The sequence below is a fragment of the Oncorhynchus mykiss genome, chromosome 11 (genome assembly GCF_013265735.2).
Source record: "Oncorhynchus mykiss isolate Arlee chromosome 11, USDA_OmykA_1.1, whole genome shotgun sequence".
NCBI lineage: Eukaryota > Metazoa > Chordata > Actinopteri > Salmoniformes > Salmonidae > Oncorhynchus > Oncorhynchus mykiss.
Window position 1 is genome coordinate 50,625,980 of NC_048575.1, and position 16,863 is coordinate 50,642,842.

Genomic DNA, 16,863 nt, shown 5'->3' on the forward strand with positions numbered 1-16,863 from the left:
TGTAAAGTGTAGTACTGACCGTGGTGTTACACCACACTGCCATCTAGTGTAGAACTGGTGCAGCTGCAGGGCCATGAGCAATAGGAAAACAAAGATGATCCTCAGTACAGAGGATGGAGAGCACATTATAAACACCATCGTTCAAAAATGTTGGGGTCACTTAGAAATGTCCTTGTTTTTGAAAGAAAAGCACATTTTTTGTCCATTAAAATAACATCAAATTGATCAGAAATACAGTGTAGACATTGTTAATTTTGTAATGGCTATTGTAGCTGGAAACGTCAGATTTTTTAATGGAATATCTACATAGGCGTACAGAGGCCCATTATCAGCAACCATCACTTTGTGTTAGCTAATCCGAGATTATCATTTTAAAAGGCAGATTTATCATTAGAAAACCCGTTTTCAATTATGTTAGCACAGCTGAAAATTGCTGTCCTGATTAAAGAAGCAATTAAACTGGCCTTCTTTAGACTAGTTGAGTATCTGGAGCATCAGCATTTGTGGGTTCGATTACAGGCTCAAAATGGCTAGAAACAAATAACTTTCCCCCCCCCTGTTATAATAATGGTGTGTGTGTTGCAGCTTATGAAGGGAAGAACTGTTTAAAATAATGGTGTGTGTGTTGCAGCTTATGAAGGGAAGAACTGTTTAAAATAATGGTGTGTGTGTTGCAGGTTATGAAGGGAAGAACTGTTTAAAATAATGGTGTGTGTGTTGCAGGTTATGAAGGGAAGAACTGTTTAAAATAATGGTGTGTGTGTTGCAGGTTATGAAGGGAAGAACTGTTTAAAATAATGTTGTGTGTGTTGCAGGTTATGAAGGGAAGAACTGTCAGGTGGATATTGATGAGTGTGAGCTGCAGCCCTGTGAGAACGGAGGAGAGTGTTTTCAGCGCTCAGAGCTGCTGCACTACGGGGTGCTGTCTGGACTGGATGACAGGGAGTTCAACTATGAGGAAGCAGCTGGGTTCCTCTGCCACTGTCAGCCTGGGTTTGCTGGTAAGGCAAAGCACTGAAATTCATAGTTGGTGACCTCCCACCCCACTTTAAGTATAGGATCTGATTGAATAGGAATCCTCTGAAATTGCAGTCGATGTTCATTTGACTTGAGGGTAAGTAATTGAGTAAGTACGTAATGTGTCCTGTCTCTTGCAGGAGAGAGCTGTGAAGAGAATATAGACGAGTGTGAGTCTGCTCCATGTCAGAACGGAGGGAGCTGTGAGGACCTGGTCAACTCATACCAGTGTGACTGTTCACCTGGGTTCACAGGTAAGACTGTCTGTCTATTTCACTGCTCTTAATATACTGTATATCAGAAGATACAATAGAGAGAAGAAATAAATCCCATGCAGTGATATACAGTATATCTCTTTGGATTCACTTGCCTAGCAGTGAGCAAAACAATAATAGGTTAATCCTGCCCCTGCTGATTATTCCTGCTTGTACTGGTCTGCTTGGACATTAGACATCAGTCAAAACAGAGATAAGGAAAAGCAAAGGAAAAGTAAAGGTGGGCTGGAAAACCACCCATGAATAACTCTGAATAACAGATATATTAACTCTGAATAACAGAGTTATTAACTATGAATAACAGAGTTATTAACTATGAATAACAACTATGAATAACAACGCTGCTGCTACTCTCTGTTTATCATATATGCATAGTCACTTTATCTATACATTCATGTACATACTACCTCAATTGCTCCTACCAACCAGTGCTCCCGCACAGTGGCTAACCAGGCTATCTGCATTGTGGCGCACCCACCACCCACCAACCCCTCTTTTAAACTACTGCTACTCTCTGTTCATCATATATGCATAGTCACTTTAACCATATCTACATGTACATACTACCTCAGTCAGCCTGACTAACCGGTGTCTGTTTGTAGCCTCGCTACTTTTATAGCCTCGCTACTGTATATAGCCTGTCTTTTTACTGTTGTTTTATTTCTTTATCTACCTATTGTTCAGGGGCATGACAGTAGAAGAACAACAAAGACCATAAAACCTGGTGCCATATGTTGGTCGTCCTGGCTGGGTATTTAACAGGGGTCTTTCCTCTAGTTCACCAGGGGGAGAGAGAGATTACCACAAAGCCGCTTAAGTCCTATCAACCACTAATTAATAAAAGCAAGCTTGAAAGACCCTCTCATCACAAAAACCAAACCTGTTATCAATTCAAACATAAGGTATTGCGATACTCTTCGTCCTAGGCTATTTGCACAGTAAGCATACTTCCGTATACTGTAACCAGGCACACGTCAAAATAGAGGGGAATAACACATAGGCGCACGTACAGATAGAGTACCCAGAAACTGGTTAAGCTAATTAAATTGAGCCCCCCCTCAACCCAGCCACCTTTGACCCCCCATTTCATCCTATGTCATACTGAGGTTAGTCCAGCATAGTCAAGCTCAGTACAGCCCCTCTGCTCAGAAGCCCATCTCCTGTGATTAGAATGCCGTCTGCCACTAGCCGGCATCCATAACATCGATCAGGAGTGACTGCAGCCCAACATTCCTGTTGTCAGCAGTGACAGGAGCCAGCTGGGTCGTAGGCTTAGAGCCCTGGCTGGGCCTGGCTGTATGCAGGCATGAGGGAGGGAGGGAGAGAAGTAGGGTGGGCTGGGCTCGAGTAATCACTTCTGCCTGCCTGGTACAAGTGTATGGACTGTGTGTACGTGTGTGTGTGCATGTGTGAGAGAGAGGGTGCACAAGTTTGATCTCATCTGTGGGACCTGTTTGGCTATATGTGTGTATTTACGGCTCTGGGAGAATGAGGGGGCTACTGCTACTACTGTTGCTAGCTGAATGGTGTGAGCCATGGGGACTGACAGGTAACATTCAAAACTTACTGTGGAGAGAAGGGCTGCTAGGACAGGCTGTGTGTTTATGTGGGGGAGGTAGAGGGCTGGAGGAGGGCAGAAGGAGATGTTCTTGTTTTTAACTTGTGGAGAGAGGAGTTTTAGAGGATTTTGCTGATGTGTAAACTTTCATTGCTTACTAAGCATATTGTAGTGCCATTGATTTACTGAATGAATAATCTAGCAACATACCTCAAAGCATTTGTTTTTTTAATACAATTTGACTGTGAACAGAGAGAAGTAGAAACTGGGCTCTCATCCATACCGATATTTAAACTTTCATCAGTCATTTCCTCATTAGTAAAAGGTATAGTCTAGTCAAGTGCTTCCTGGAGAGCCGCGTGCTTGCCAGTGTACTTCCATATCTGATTAACTCATTTGGTTTGGTTAGGGAGACTCTGATAACTCATTTGGTTTGGTTAGGGAGACTCTGATAACTCATTTGGTTTGGTTAGGGAGACTGATAACTCATTTGGTTTAGTTAGGGAGACTCTGATAACTCATTTGGTTTGGTTAGGGAGACTGATAACTCATTTGGTTTAGTTAGGGAGACTCTGATAACTCATTTGGTTTGGTTAGGGAGACTGATAACTCATTTGGTTTGGTTAGGGAGACTGATAACTCATTTGGTTTAGTTAGGGAGACTCTGACAACTCATTTGGTTTGGTTAGGGAGACTCTGATAACTCATTTGGTTTGGTTAGGGAGACTCTGATAACTCATTTGGTTTGGTTAGGGAGACTGATAACTCATTTGGTTTGGTTAGGGAGACTGATAACTAATTTGGTTTGGTTAGGCAGACTGATAACTCATTTGGTTTGGTTAGGCAGACTGATAACTCATTTGGTTTGGTTAGGGAGACTCTGATAACTCATTTGGTTTGGTTAGGGAGACTGATAACTCATTTGGTTTGGTTAGGGAGACTCTGATAACTCATTTGGTTTGGTTAGGGAGACTCTGATAACACATTTGGTTTGGTTAGGGAGACTCTGATAACTCATTTGGTTTGGTTAGGGAGACTGATAACTAATTTGGTTTGGTTAGGGAGACTGATAACTCATTTGGTTTGGTTAGGGAGACTGATAACTAATTTGGTTTGGTTAGGGAGACTCTGATAACTCATTTGGTTTGGTTAGGGAGACTCTGATAACTCATTTGGTTTGGTTAGGGAGACTCTGATAACTCATTTGGTTTGGTTAGGCAGACTGATTCACTTATTTGGTTTGGTTAGGCAGACTGATGAACTAATTTGGTTTGGTTAGGGAGACTGATTCACTTATTTGGTTTGGTTAGGCAGACTGATTAACTCATTTGGTTTGGTTTAGGGAGACTGATTCACTCATTTGGTTTGGTTAGGCAGACTGATTAACTCATTTGGTTTGGTTAGGCAGACTGATTAACTCATTTGGTTTGGTTTAGGGAGACTGATTCACTCATTTGGTTTGGTTAGGCAGACTGATTAACTCATTTGGTTTGATTAGGGAGACTCTGATTCACTTATTTGGTTTGGTTAGGCAGACTCTGATTAACTGATTTGGTTTGGTTTAGGGAGACTGATTCACTCATTTGGTTTGGTTTAGGGAGACTGATTAACTCATTTGGTTTGATTAGGGAGACTGATTCACTCATTTGGTTTGGTTAGGCAGACTGAGTAACTCATTTGGTTTGATTAGGGAGACTCTGATTCACTTATTTGGTTTGGTTAGGCAGACTCTGATGAACTAATTTGGTTTGGTTTGTGAGACTCTGATTAACTCATTTGGTTTGGTTTAGGGAGACTGATTAACTCATTGGTTTGGTTTAGGGAGACTGATTAACTCATTTGGTTTGATTAGGGAGACTGATTCTCTTATTTGGTTTGGTTAGGCAGACTGATTAACTCATTGGTTTGGTTAGGGAGACGGATTAACTCATTGGTTTGGTTAGGGAGACTTTGATTAACTCATTGGTTTGGTTAGGGAGACTCTGATTCACTTATTTGGTTTGGTTAGGCAGACTCTAATGAACTAATTTGGTTTGGTTTGTGAGACTCTGATTAACTCATTTGATTTGGTTTAGGGAGACTGATTAACTCATTGGTTTGGTTAGGCAGACACTGATTAAGTCATTGGTTTGGTTAGGGAGACTGATTAACTCATTGGTTTGGTTAGGGATACTCTGATTAACTCATTGGTTTGCTTAGGGAGACTGATTAACTAATTGCTTTGGTTAGGGAGACTGATTAACTCATTGGTTTGGTTAGGCAGACTGATTAACTAATTGGTTTGGTTAGGGAGACTGATTAACTCATTGGTTTGGTTAGGGAGACTCTGATTAACTCATTGGTTTGGTTAGGGAGACTCTGATTAACTCATTGGTTTGGTTAGGGAGACTCTGATTAACTTATTGGTTTGGTTAGGGAGACTGATTAACTAATGGGTTTGGTTAGGGAGACTCTGATTAACTCATTGGTTTGGTTAGGGAGACTCTGATTAACTCATTGGTTTGGTTAGGGAGACTATGATTAACTCATTGGTTTGGTTAGGGAGACTCTGATTAACTCATTGGTTTGGTTAGGGAGACTCTGATTAACTCATTGGTTTGGTTAGGGAGACTCTGATTAACTCATTGGTTTGGTTAGGGAGACTATGATTAACTCATTGGTTTGGTTAGGGAGACTCTGATTAACTCATTGGTTTGGTTAGGGAGACTCTGATTAACTTATTGGTTTGGTTAGGGAGACTGATTAACTAATTGGTTTGGTTAGGGAGACTCTGATTAACTCATTGGTTTGGTTAGGGAGACTCTGATTAACTCATTGGTTTGGTTAGGGAAACTGATTAACTAATTGGTTTGGTTAGGGAGACTCTGATTAACTCATTGGTTTGGTTAGGGAGACTCTGATTAACTCATTGGTTTGGTTAGGGAGACTCTGATTAACTCATTGGTTTGGTTAGGGAGACTATGATTAACTTATTGGTTTGGTTAGGGAGACTGATTAACTAATTGGTTTGGTTAGGGAGACTATGATTAACTCATTGGTTTGGTTAGGGAGACTCTGATTAACTCATTGGTTTGGTTAGGGAGACTGATTAACTCATTGGTTTGGTTAGGAAGACTCTGATTAACTAATTTGGTTTGGTTAGGCAGACTCTGATTAACTCATTGGTTTGGTTAGGGAGACTGATTAACTCATTGGTTTGGTTAGGGAGACTATGATTAACTCATTGGTTTGGTTAGGGAGACTCTGATTAACTCATTGGTTTGGTTAGGGAGACTGATTAACTCATTGGTTTGGTTAGGGAGACTATGATTAACTCATTGGTTTGGTTAGGGAGACTCTGATTCACTCATTGGTTTGGTTAGGGAGACTCTGATTAACTAATTGGTTTGGTTAGGGAGACTGATTAACTCATTGGTTTGGTTAGGGAGACTGATTAACTCATTGGTTTGGTTAGGGAGACTATGATTAACTCATTGGTTTGGTTAGGGAGACTATGATTAACTAATTGGTTTGGTTAGGGAGACTCTGATTAACTAATTGGTTTGGTTAGGGAGACTGATTAACTCATTGGTTTGGTTAGGGAGACTATGATTAACTCATTGGTTTGGTTAGGGAGACTGATTAACTCATTGGTTTGGTTAGGGAGACCCGTAGGCTCCTGTTGAATCTCACAGTGTGGCTGTGGGACAGTCCTGTGTGGCAGAGAAATACATAACCATACCCCTATCCAACATGAAAAAACGAATGGTGTGTTATGTTGTCATTCCAGGTATGAACTGCGAGGTAGACATTGACGAGTGTGAGAGCGAGCCCTGTCAGAACGGCGGGTCCTGCAAGGACGCCGCCAACTCCTACACCTGCAACTGTGTGACGGCGGGTCCAGGGGAGGAGCCATGGGGTGGCCATAACTGTGACGTCCGTCTGATTGGCTGCAGGGAACACCTGTGTGAGAACGGAGCCACGTGTGTGCCCATCCTAAGCCAAGAAGTGCACAGTGGGGAAGATGGGGATGAACAAGAGCATGACCACACCTGCCTCTGTCACCCTGGCTTCACTGGGAAGCACTGCAGCATTCCCACCACCTTCTCCTTCAACAGAGAGGGGTATGTCCTTATCCAGCTCCCTCCTACAGCTAACAGGACCAGTAGAGGGATTGACCCCCAGCACCACCACCACCACTATGGGATCCACATCCAGCTGCGCTTCAGAACCACCCTGGATGAAATGCTGCTGTTCTACAGAGGGGCTGAGGACTACAGTGTGTCCCTGGAGATTGTGGGGGGCCATATCCATGCTAGAGCTGGATCAGGGAAGGAGCTACAGGCCACCTACCATCTCCCTGTCAATGACGGAGACTGGCATGAGGCCAAAGTGACCATGGATGAGAAGCTGGTGCTGATGGTGAAAGGACCAGGTTGTGACAATGACGGGGGATGCACAGTGGAGGACGAAGGACACAACCAACTCATATTCTTCCAACCTGGATCATTCCCCCAGGTCTATGTGGGTGGGGCCCCCCAGAAGTATTTGGACAACACAGAGAGTAGGAAGGGTTTCATTGGCTGCATGGAGGATCTACAGGTTGACCACCAGCTGCTACTGCCTCAGGATATCTCTCCAGAGCACGTCCAAGACATGGAGCTGGGCTGCAACAAGACCGACTGGTGTCATCCTGATCCTTGCCATCATCGTGGGCATTGTATTGACCTGTGGACTAGCTTCAGCTGTGAGTGTGATCGACCCTATCACGGCTCCCTGTGTGAAGAAGGTAAGAACTGTTATACCTTTTAGAACATTACTTTACTTTACATTTGACACATTTTCAAATATTGCTTTTCAAATTATGACAACTGCAGACACCAGGCGCTGACAATGTATTGTCATTTAAAGGGGGTTACGTGTGTCTCCTCAACTTACAGCCAGTTCCCTTCAGCTACACAGGTTTGTACAGGTTTTGAAGTTCACACTGAAAGTATTGCTTTTTGTTGCTTGCCTCAGAATACCCCTCATGGACATTCAGTAATGAAGACACTGTGAGCTATGCTGCCTTCAACATCAACCAAACGGACGGGGAGAACTTCAACATCTCCTTCTTCCTGCGCTCTCTGAAGCCTAGCGGCCTGCTCCTCCAGCTGCGGAGAGGGAGGAGGGCCTACCTCACCCTGTACCTGCGGGAGGGAACCCTGGTCTTCAACAGCCCCCCCACCACCCTGTTCTCTAACGGTACCTACATCACCAGCGGACAGAGCGAGCTGGTCACTGTGGTGGTACGCCAGGGTCAGGTAGGGTTCAGTCAGGGTGGGACACAGTTATCCCTGGGGCGGGTGAGGATGGAGCAGGGGGACGTGGTGTACATGGGGGGTCTGCCACCGGGGGAGTCCACTGCCCCCTGGGGAGGTCACTTCAAAGGCTGCTTACAGGACATCACTCTGGACCACATGCACCTGTACCTTCACCTCCCAGAGGAGGAGTGCCACACCCACGAAGCGTTCGAGTGCTACATCCCTCAAAAATCGGAGAACATGTTGGATGGCTGTGTCAGTGATGAGGCATGCAAGGTAACGTCAATAACACCTTTACACTTAAGATATGTTCTGCTGTAACTGTAGGAAACTGCCACAAGAGCTGTCTAGATTTCTCAGGTGAGGGTCCTGACAAAGACTTTTCAGTTCACTCTTTGTAACAGACACTAATATCTATGTCCTCCTCAGGCTGGTCCCTGTCAGAACGGAGGAACGTGCACAGTCACCTGGAATGACTTTGAGTGCACCTGTCCCATGAACTTCTCTGGCAGGCGATGTGATACACGCGTGTGGTGTGTCAGCGACCCCTGTGTCGTGGGCAGCCAGTGTGTGGATCTAGTTGACGGTTACGAGTGTGAGTGGATTTTTTGGGATCGTATACATTATCTCTCTCCCTTTCTCTCTACTACAGTATCTTTCTCGGCACAAACAAAATAGCGAACACCTTACCAAAAGGTGTGTCACTGTATTCAATTGCCTTATTAATATACTGCTGTTCCACCAGGCCTCACTAACGCCACCTTTGAGAGCAACGCTCTGCAGTTCACAGCTAATGGCTCGCTGGTTGCCACGGTGACCAGTGTCTCCATGGATATACGTACTCGGGAGGAGAACGGCGTGCTGCTGCGGGCCACTAACGGAGCAGAGGTCTTCTGTCTGGGTTTGCTCAACTCCTCTCTGCTGGTCAAACTACTGAGCGGCAACAGCCTGGAGCTACAGGCCTTCACCAGCGACCTGCCCATCTCAGACGGGGCCTGGCACCACCTCCACCTGGCCATGACAGACCCCCTGCAGCCTGTGTCCCGCTGGCGCCTCACTGTGGACGGGCGCAGGGCTGGCAGCACCATGGGCACGGCCGGGCACCTCAACTTCCTCAACAACACCACCGTGTGGCTGGCAGAGAACTACACAGGCTGTCTGGGAGAGGTGAGGGTGGGAGGAGTCTACCTACCTCTGTTGGACAACCAAGATGCCCCCCAGGCAGCCCGGTTTATCAGACAGGGGGGGCAGGAGAACAAGATGGGGTGTGTTGGTACTGATGTGTGTCAGTACCAGCCCTGCCTCAACCAGGGCACCTGCCAGGACCTCTGGAACCTGTTCAACTGCAGCTGTTCCCCGGGCTGGGAGGGAGAGTTCTGCCAGAGGGACACAGACGAGTGTGCCTCAGGCCCCTGTGCCCACGGCACCTGCACAGACCTGCTGGCAAACTACCAGTGTGAGTGTCACAAAGGATGGGGGGGCAGGGACTGTGAGGAGGAGGTGGATGACTGCCTGGAGCACAGCTGTTTGAACGGGGGCTCCTGCCTAGATGGGACGGGTACCTACCAGTGTGTCTGCCCCCCTGGATACACCGGCCGCCGCTGCCAGTGAGTACCACAAACTATAACCAGGGCATGTTCCTGTTCAATAATCACTGTGTGTGTGTGTCTACGTATTCAGTATGTATAGACGTTGTAATGACTGTATTTTGTGTATCCTACAGATGGAGATTCCCTCCACAGCAGTGTGATGAAGAGACGCAGTGTGACAACGGTGGGGTCTGCGTGGATGGGATCTGGGGTACCAACTGCACCTGCAAACCTGGTTACACTGGAGACTGGTGAGATCACTAACCTATCCAATTTTCCATAGAAAATACATGGGCCGCGTTCCCGGAGACTAACATTTTATTGGACTAAGAAGGACTAAAAAGCATGCTAAATGGACTAGGCTTAACCTGTGTCCGGTAGCCCGGCTCTATAAGTCTACAGTTTAAAAGCTGAGCATGTCAGTGGGACTGTAAAAGGCTCCTATTGTATGTACAGAGAGCTGTCGTTCCTGCTGAGGTGTCAGTGTCGTGTTGACCCCCCCCCCCCCCCTGTGTTCTCTCCCAGGTGTGAGGTAGAGATAGATGAGTGTGAGTCCAGACCCTGTCTCAACGGTGCTACCTGCCTGGACCGACTCAGCAGCTTTCAGTGTGTGTGTGTGCCGGGCTTCAGCGGCACACAGTGTGAAAGCAATGTAAGGCACCCTATATCTCCACTGATCACACTCAGTAACTGACCGTCTGTGCGTGACGACATACTGTCAGTACATTTATTACAGTAGACTGTGTAGTGATAATATACGTTGAGTATCCAAAGCTTTTACACAGACCAGATTGGATCAAAGAGGCTGATGCATTAAAACAATTTAAGCTGCAGTTCGTCTAATCTGAGTAATAAGGTACTAATAAGTAATAACAAGGTCATAATAAGTCATACTTAAATGTCCTGCTCTCACCCCTCTGTAGAGACAGGAGCAGAGGCAGCGTGTGCCCTGGCTGGTGGTGGCCATCCCTCTGGCCAGCCTGTGTGTGCTGCTGGCTGTGGTGGCCCTGGTGTTCATGGTGCTGACCGCACGCAAGAAGCGCCAGTCGGAGGGCACCTACAGCCCCAGCGCCCAGGAGGTGGCAGGGGCACGGCTGGAGATGGGCAGTGTACTCAAAGTGCCTCCCGAGGAGAGGCTCATATGAGCCCCACACACAACAGCAACACACACTACCTTCACTCGGCTACAGGTCGGACACCTAGCCTCCCTGGCATAACACACAACCAGACACAGGCAAGGGCTGGTCAGACTCACTAAGAGGTGTCCAGCGTGTGAAAGGTCACCAGTGGTGTGGACATGTGCCCTCACAGTGATGCCACCGCCACACTGCTGCTGCTGGGTCATGGGGTTGGGGGTGATTCAACCCGGAACTAATCTCTTTATAGAAAGAGGTGACGTGGTCTGTCTGAGCCGCAGAGAAGGGCAGGACAGAAGATAAAAGAGCTCTAGTCTCCCCAGGACTTGAGCACTGCTGTCGGGTTGAGTCTAATCAGCTAGTCCCCTCCCTGGAGCGATGAACCATACTGGACTCCAGTGTCTCTCTATACAATAGCTACCCGTGTACATTCTGTACCCCACATTGATTATGTGTGAGTTCACTCTAATGACCATTTTGATGGTAAAACATTGTATTTTTGTCTGGATGTGCAGTTAACAATTAACAGGCAATGCACTATACCAATAATGTTCTTTCCGACTCCGTGTAAATACTGTAATGGTCTTATTTCTAAATCTATGATGTGTTTTTTTGTTCATGTCGTTGTCTTGTGCAAATGTATGAGGTGCTCCTAAAACTCGAACTCATAGAAAGTGGATTGAGACCACTTAAATGCTATCAGCCATCTCAAACTCTGATGCCACAGTATTCAGACAGGATACATTTACCCAAACCTACACTCCTGTCAGTCTCTTATTCTATCCTCACCAGAGCCACTACTTAACCAGCCAAGTGATCAATGGACGTTTTCACTGTCCATCGGAGGTGCTGAAGCTAGATATTGTGCTCTAGTTCTTTTCTGTAACTATGGATGATGTACCACATGCTTATACTGTAACTAAGCTGAATGAAAGCAACACCTAATTAGCTTGAAATGAAGTTTATGCAACCCCACACTAAAGGCAAGTCATTGAAAGATAGTTAATTGTCATGAGTTGACTTCCACATGACTTTATGAATGAGTTTGTATGTGCCTTCCTTACAGAATGGATGGAATGCTGAGAAACACAACATTTGACTCTTGTACATTCTACATTGGATATGGTATCTATCTATATGTTGATTTTTGTGTGGCCCTATCTAAAATACAGTTGACTGGAGGGAACTATATGTTGTCTCAAAGGAAAACTCACTGTGATGATCGTGTTGACGTCTGTGTGGAGTGCTGTAGAGCAGTATGACAGACCGACAAAGAGACAGAGCAGGTTTCTGTTTGAGCTCGGTCGGTCCTCCCCCTCCACTTCCTGCAGGGCTAGGTGATGCAGTACGATCCAGGGAGACATGTACTGACAATTCACTGATGTTAGCGCTGCTCCAGTGTTGGATTATACAGAGTACATTCCAGGGTTGGGATCAACTACAGTCAATTCACAAAGTGAACATTGCCCAGTGAATTGTCAATTGAAAACTGAATTGACCCCAACGCTGGGACACTCTGGATTCGCATCTACAACAGGGGATAGATTGGACTGATCTGGATTTGAGTTCTGAATAGTATGGTAGGAGCTTACACTCGTCTCAGGCAGTACAAACTACAGTGTAACGAACAGCAAGGTATGCTGGGTAGGCTACACTGGTATGTATAGGGAGTATTCTGTAATTATTCTGGAAAATGTGATTGGGTAGCAACACTGTAACATGATGCAATTGTAAACAGTGTGATTTATTCAAAACTCTAAAGTTTCTATTGGATGTCAACAGTTAAACTGATGCAAAAGAGAATGATAATTAAAGCAACACCGTGAAATGAATGACTGGACTTACTGTGCATGGTTTTGTTTGTAACTAGATCAAATGCGGTAAGAATTTGTCTGACAAAGGATAGCAAGTCAACACAGTTACCCCATAAGTGTTTGACTATCTGTTTGTTCAATAGAATTTGCAATTCGGTGTCTTTCACAATGCTTCTGAAGGGATCTCCTCCCACAGTCCCGTAGGAGCGTTCTGTCTGCGTACCACGAGGGAAGGAAGGAGTTTATGTTTGCAACGCCCGCATAGAATTGAAAAAATAAACTGAATAGAAATACAGTATCTCACCAGACGACTTCTGTTTCTTCTCATAACATAACACACCCACGGGCTGGAAATTGTCCTCTCTCTCTCTCTCTCTCTCTCTCTCTCTCTCTCTCTCTCTCTCTCTCTCTCTCTCTCTCTCTCTCTCTCTCTCTCTCTCTCTCTCTCTCTCTATATATATATATACTGGAATCATACAGTATTCATACAGTATATATATATAGAATACTGTATGATTCCAGTTCTGTTATTAGCTCACTGATCCAAGGGAATGTGAACTGGCCTGTGATATTGAAACAGAGGGACCCATCCGGTCCAAGATGAGAATTCAAAATGAAATCTTCTCTGCTGAGATAATATGAGAACAAATGAGGGAAGGACACTAGAATGATTTCCCTCATCCTTCTGGAGTAGAAAAAAACCCAAGGCTCTTACTGTCCCTCCCCAGGAGTGGGGCTGGCACAGAGGGTCACAGCCAGGATAAGGGCCAGACATAGAGGGGAAGCCTGAACAATACAAGCACTTCAACACCAAGAGAGAGAAACCCACAGGAGGGAGTGTTGAGCTAAGAAGAGATATTTGGGAAGAACTAGTTTTGCTGCATATATAGCACAGGAGGCTGCTGAGGGGAGGACGGCTGGAACGGAAACCATGTGTTTGATGTATTCGATACCATTCCACTCATTCCACTCCAGCCATTACCACGAGCCCATCCTCCCCAATTAATGTGTCATCAGCTTCCTGTGATATACAGTATTGCAGTTTGCTAGAAAAAAAATACACAGAGTTGTACACTGGATATAAAAGCTCCCAGTAATGTATTCGCTGAAGCGCTGGTGGTTTACCCAACACTGGTAGCTTGTATGTACAGTGTGCAACACTCTTCATTTATCTCTAAAGAATACAGTTTACTCACCGTTAGTCAGCACCTCTACCAAGTTTTGGGGGGGTGTGCTTCAGACCATGCTTTTTATTAGAGTATATAGTGTTGCTGACAAAGGTGCTCAGGTTACGATGATGTGATAAAGTGGGAACAATTATGGAGGCTGAATATCATTCAGCCTTAATATAATTCAGTTTACAGACAATCCTTTAACTTCACAGTATTTTCTCTCTTCCTCTTTCTCTCACTCTCTCACTCTGCACCCCCATCCCTCCTTCCTCACTCCCTGGCCTCTTTGAAGATTAAATGGTGAATTCCTTTGTGTCTTTGTCAGACTCCCACCCTCAGAGCAGTGCAGTGGTGGTCAGTGCTTCTCTCCCTAATGAACAGAACTAGAGAGGGATGGAACACTGGCTGGCTTCCTCCCTGATCCACAGTGTGGGGGTCGGAGGAGACAGGAATGCTGGGCTGGAATCTACACACACACACACGCGCGCACACATACACACACTCGGCAGGTCTAATTCTGTGTACCCCTCCCAACAATAAAACAGGGTAGAAAATATACTTACCTAGATATGATGTGATCTACTGTACTATATAAAACATATTTACTTTACTTTATCTTAACATAACCTCTTGTGAACAGACAAGCTATGTAAACAAAAATGCTACAGGATACAGTTGAAGTCAGAAGTTTACATACACCTCAGCCAAATACATTCAAACTCAGTTTTTCACAATTCCTGACATTTAATCCTAGTAAAAATTCCCTGTCGTAGGTCAGTTAGGATCACCACTTTATTTTAAGAATGTGAAATGTCAGAATAATAGTAGAGAGAATGATTTATTTTCAGCTTTTCTTTCTTTCATCACATTCCCAGTGGGTCAGAAGTTTACATACACTCAATTAGTATTTGGTAGCACTGCCTTTAAATTGCTTAACTTGGGTCAAGCGTTTCAGGTAGCGTTCCACAAGCTACCCACAATAAGTTGCGTGAATTTTTACCCATTTCTCCTGACAGAGCTGGTGTAACTGAGTCAGGTTTGTTGGCCTCCTTGCTCGCACACGCTTTTTCAGTTCTGCCCACACATTTTCTCTAGGACTGAGGTCAGGGCTTTGTGATGGACACTCCAATACCTTGGCTTTGTTGTCCTTAAGCCATTTTGCCACAACTTTGGAAGTATGCTTGGGGTCATTGTCCATTTCGAAGACCCATTAGTGACCAAGCTTTAACTTCCTGACTGACGTCTTGAGATGCTGCTTCAATACTGTATATCCACATAATTTCCCAACCTCATGATGCCATCTATTTTGTGAAGTGCAGCAGTCCCTCCTGCAGCAAAGCACCCCCACAACATGGTGCTGCCACCCACGTGCTTCAAGGTTGGGATGGTGTTCTTCGGCTTGCAAACCTCCCCCTTTTTTCCTAACGATGGTCATTATGGCCAAACAGTTCTATTTTTGTTTCATCAGACCAGAGGACATTTCTCCAAAAAGTACAATCTTTGTCCCTATGTGCAGTTGCAACCACAGTCTGGCATTTTTATGGTGGTTTTGGAGGAGTGGCTTCTTCCTTGCTGAGTGGCCTGCCAGGTTATGTCGATATAGGACTTGTTTTACTATGGATATGGATACTTTTGTACCTGTTTCCTCCAACATCTTCACAAGGCCCTTTGCTGTTGTTGTGGGATTGATTTGCACTTTTTGCACCAAAGTATGTTCATCTCTAGGAGACAGACCGCGTCTCCTTCCTGAGCGGTGTGACGGCGGCGTGGTCCCATGGTGTTTATACTTGCGTACTATTGTTTGACAGATGAACGTGGTACCTTCAGGTATTTGTAAATCGCTCCCAAGGATGAACCAGACTTGTGGAGGACTACAATTTATTTTCTTAGGTCTTGGCTGATTTCTTTTGATTTTCCCATGATGTCAAGCAAAGAGGCACTGAGTTTGAAGGTAGGCCTTGAAATACATCCACAGGTCCACCTCCAATTGACTCAAATGATGTCAATTAGCCTATCAGAAGCTTCTAAAGCCATGGCATAATTTTTTGAAATTTTCCAAGCTGTTTAAAGGCACAGTCAACTTAGTATATGTAAACTTCTGACCCACTGGAATTGTGATACACTGAAATATGAAATAATCTGTCTGTAAACAATTGTTGGAAAAATTACTTGTGTCATGCACAAAGTACATGTCCTAACCGACTTGTCAAAACTATAGTTTGTTAACAAGAAATGTGTGGAGTGTTTGAAAAACGAGTTTTTATGACTCCAAACTAAGTTTATGTAAACTTCCGACTTCAACTGTATATGTCATGATATAAAGGGATGCGTGAGATCAGCAACGCAAGTTTCGGTGCTGGGGTTTTTGTCACTGGTTATTTAGACAAATCACGATTTTGCAGGTGTTAGCATCTTTCAAATTTTGGAAGGGGAGGGGACATTTGGCCCATAGACTTGCCTGTAACTTGCAAAGAGAGAGGGCGGAGCTCTTCGTTCTGGTTCTGATCCTCGTTCCATCTTTTGTGTCACGTATGGACACAGAACTTAGCATCTGACTAGTTTCGCAAGATTTTAGTTCTGGGTTAACCAATTTTAACGTGAACCTTTTTCGTAATGAATACCTTACAGTAGATATACCAGAACATCTTTCACAGAGTCCAAAACAATTTCTACACAACGTTTTTAGCTTAGTGAAGCCTGATAAAAACAATTTACGGTGAACTCTACACAATTTGTGAAAATAGATTATTTTTATTTTCTAAAAACATGCATTTTTCCTCAAGGGGTACTCATACTACAATAAGTATGCGGGAATAGGGAGGAAGTGAGTGCTTGGGAAATAAAGATGTACTGTACAGTAAACAAAAACATTCCTGCACCCAGATGAGCCCACTGTTCTCCCCTCCCCCTCTCTTCTCCTCCTGAGCCCTGAGAGATGGGTGCATGGTGTGCAGGGGCCCGCTCCCCCAGCGTTGGCGTGTGACAGCCCTGACAGACGAGGGCTGTTCCTGGGTAAGTAT

At 44.9% G+C, this 16,863-nt stretch overlaps 1 protein-coding gene across 2 annotated transcripts in view; it reads left to right on the forward strand.

The window, feature by feature from the left end:
- LOC110535852 (protein crumbs homolog 2) overlaps window positions 1–12,935 on the forward strand; it is a 30,665-nt gene extending 17,730 nt beyond the window's left edge. For both annotated transcript variants that reach the window (XM_021621181.2, XM_021621183.2), the window contains 9 exons: window positions 816–1,001; window positions 1,158–1,271; window positions 6,620–7,618; window positions 7,849–8,408; window positions 8,562–8,727; window positions 8,878–9,739; window positions 9,856–9,972; window positions 10,247–10,373; window positions 10,645–12,935. In XM_021621181.2, coding sequence (XP_021476856.2) covers window positions 816–1,001; window positions 1,158–1,271; window positions 6,620–7,618; window positions 7,849–8,408; window positions 8,562–8,727; window positions 8,878–9,739; window positions 9,856–9,972; window positions 10,247–10,373; window positions 10,645–10,866 — 3,353 coding nt within the window. In that variant the 3' untranslated portion in view covers window positions 10,867–12,935. The remainder of the gene's footprint in view (window positions 1–815; window positions 1,002–1,157; window positions 1,272–6,619; window positions 7,619–7,848; window positions 8,409–8,561; window positions 8,728–8,877; window positions 9,740–9,855; window positions 9,973–10,246; window positions 10,374–10,644) is intronic.
- Window positions 12,936–16,863: the final 3,928 nt, after the last annotated feature.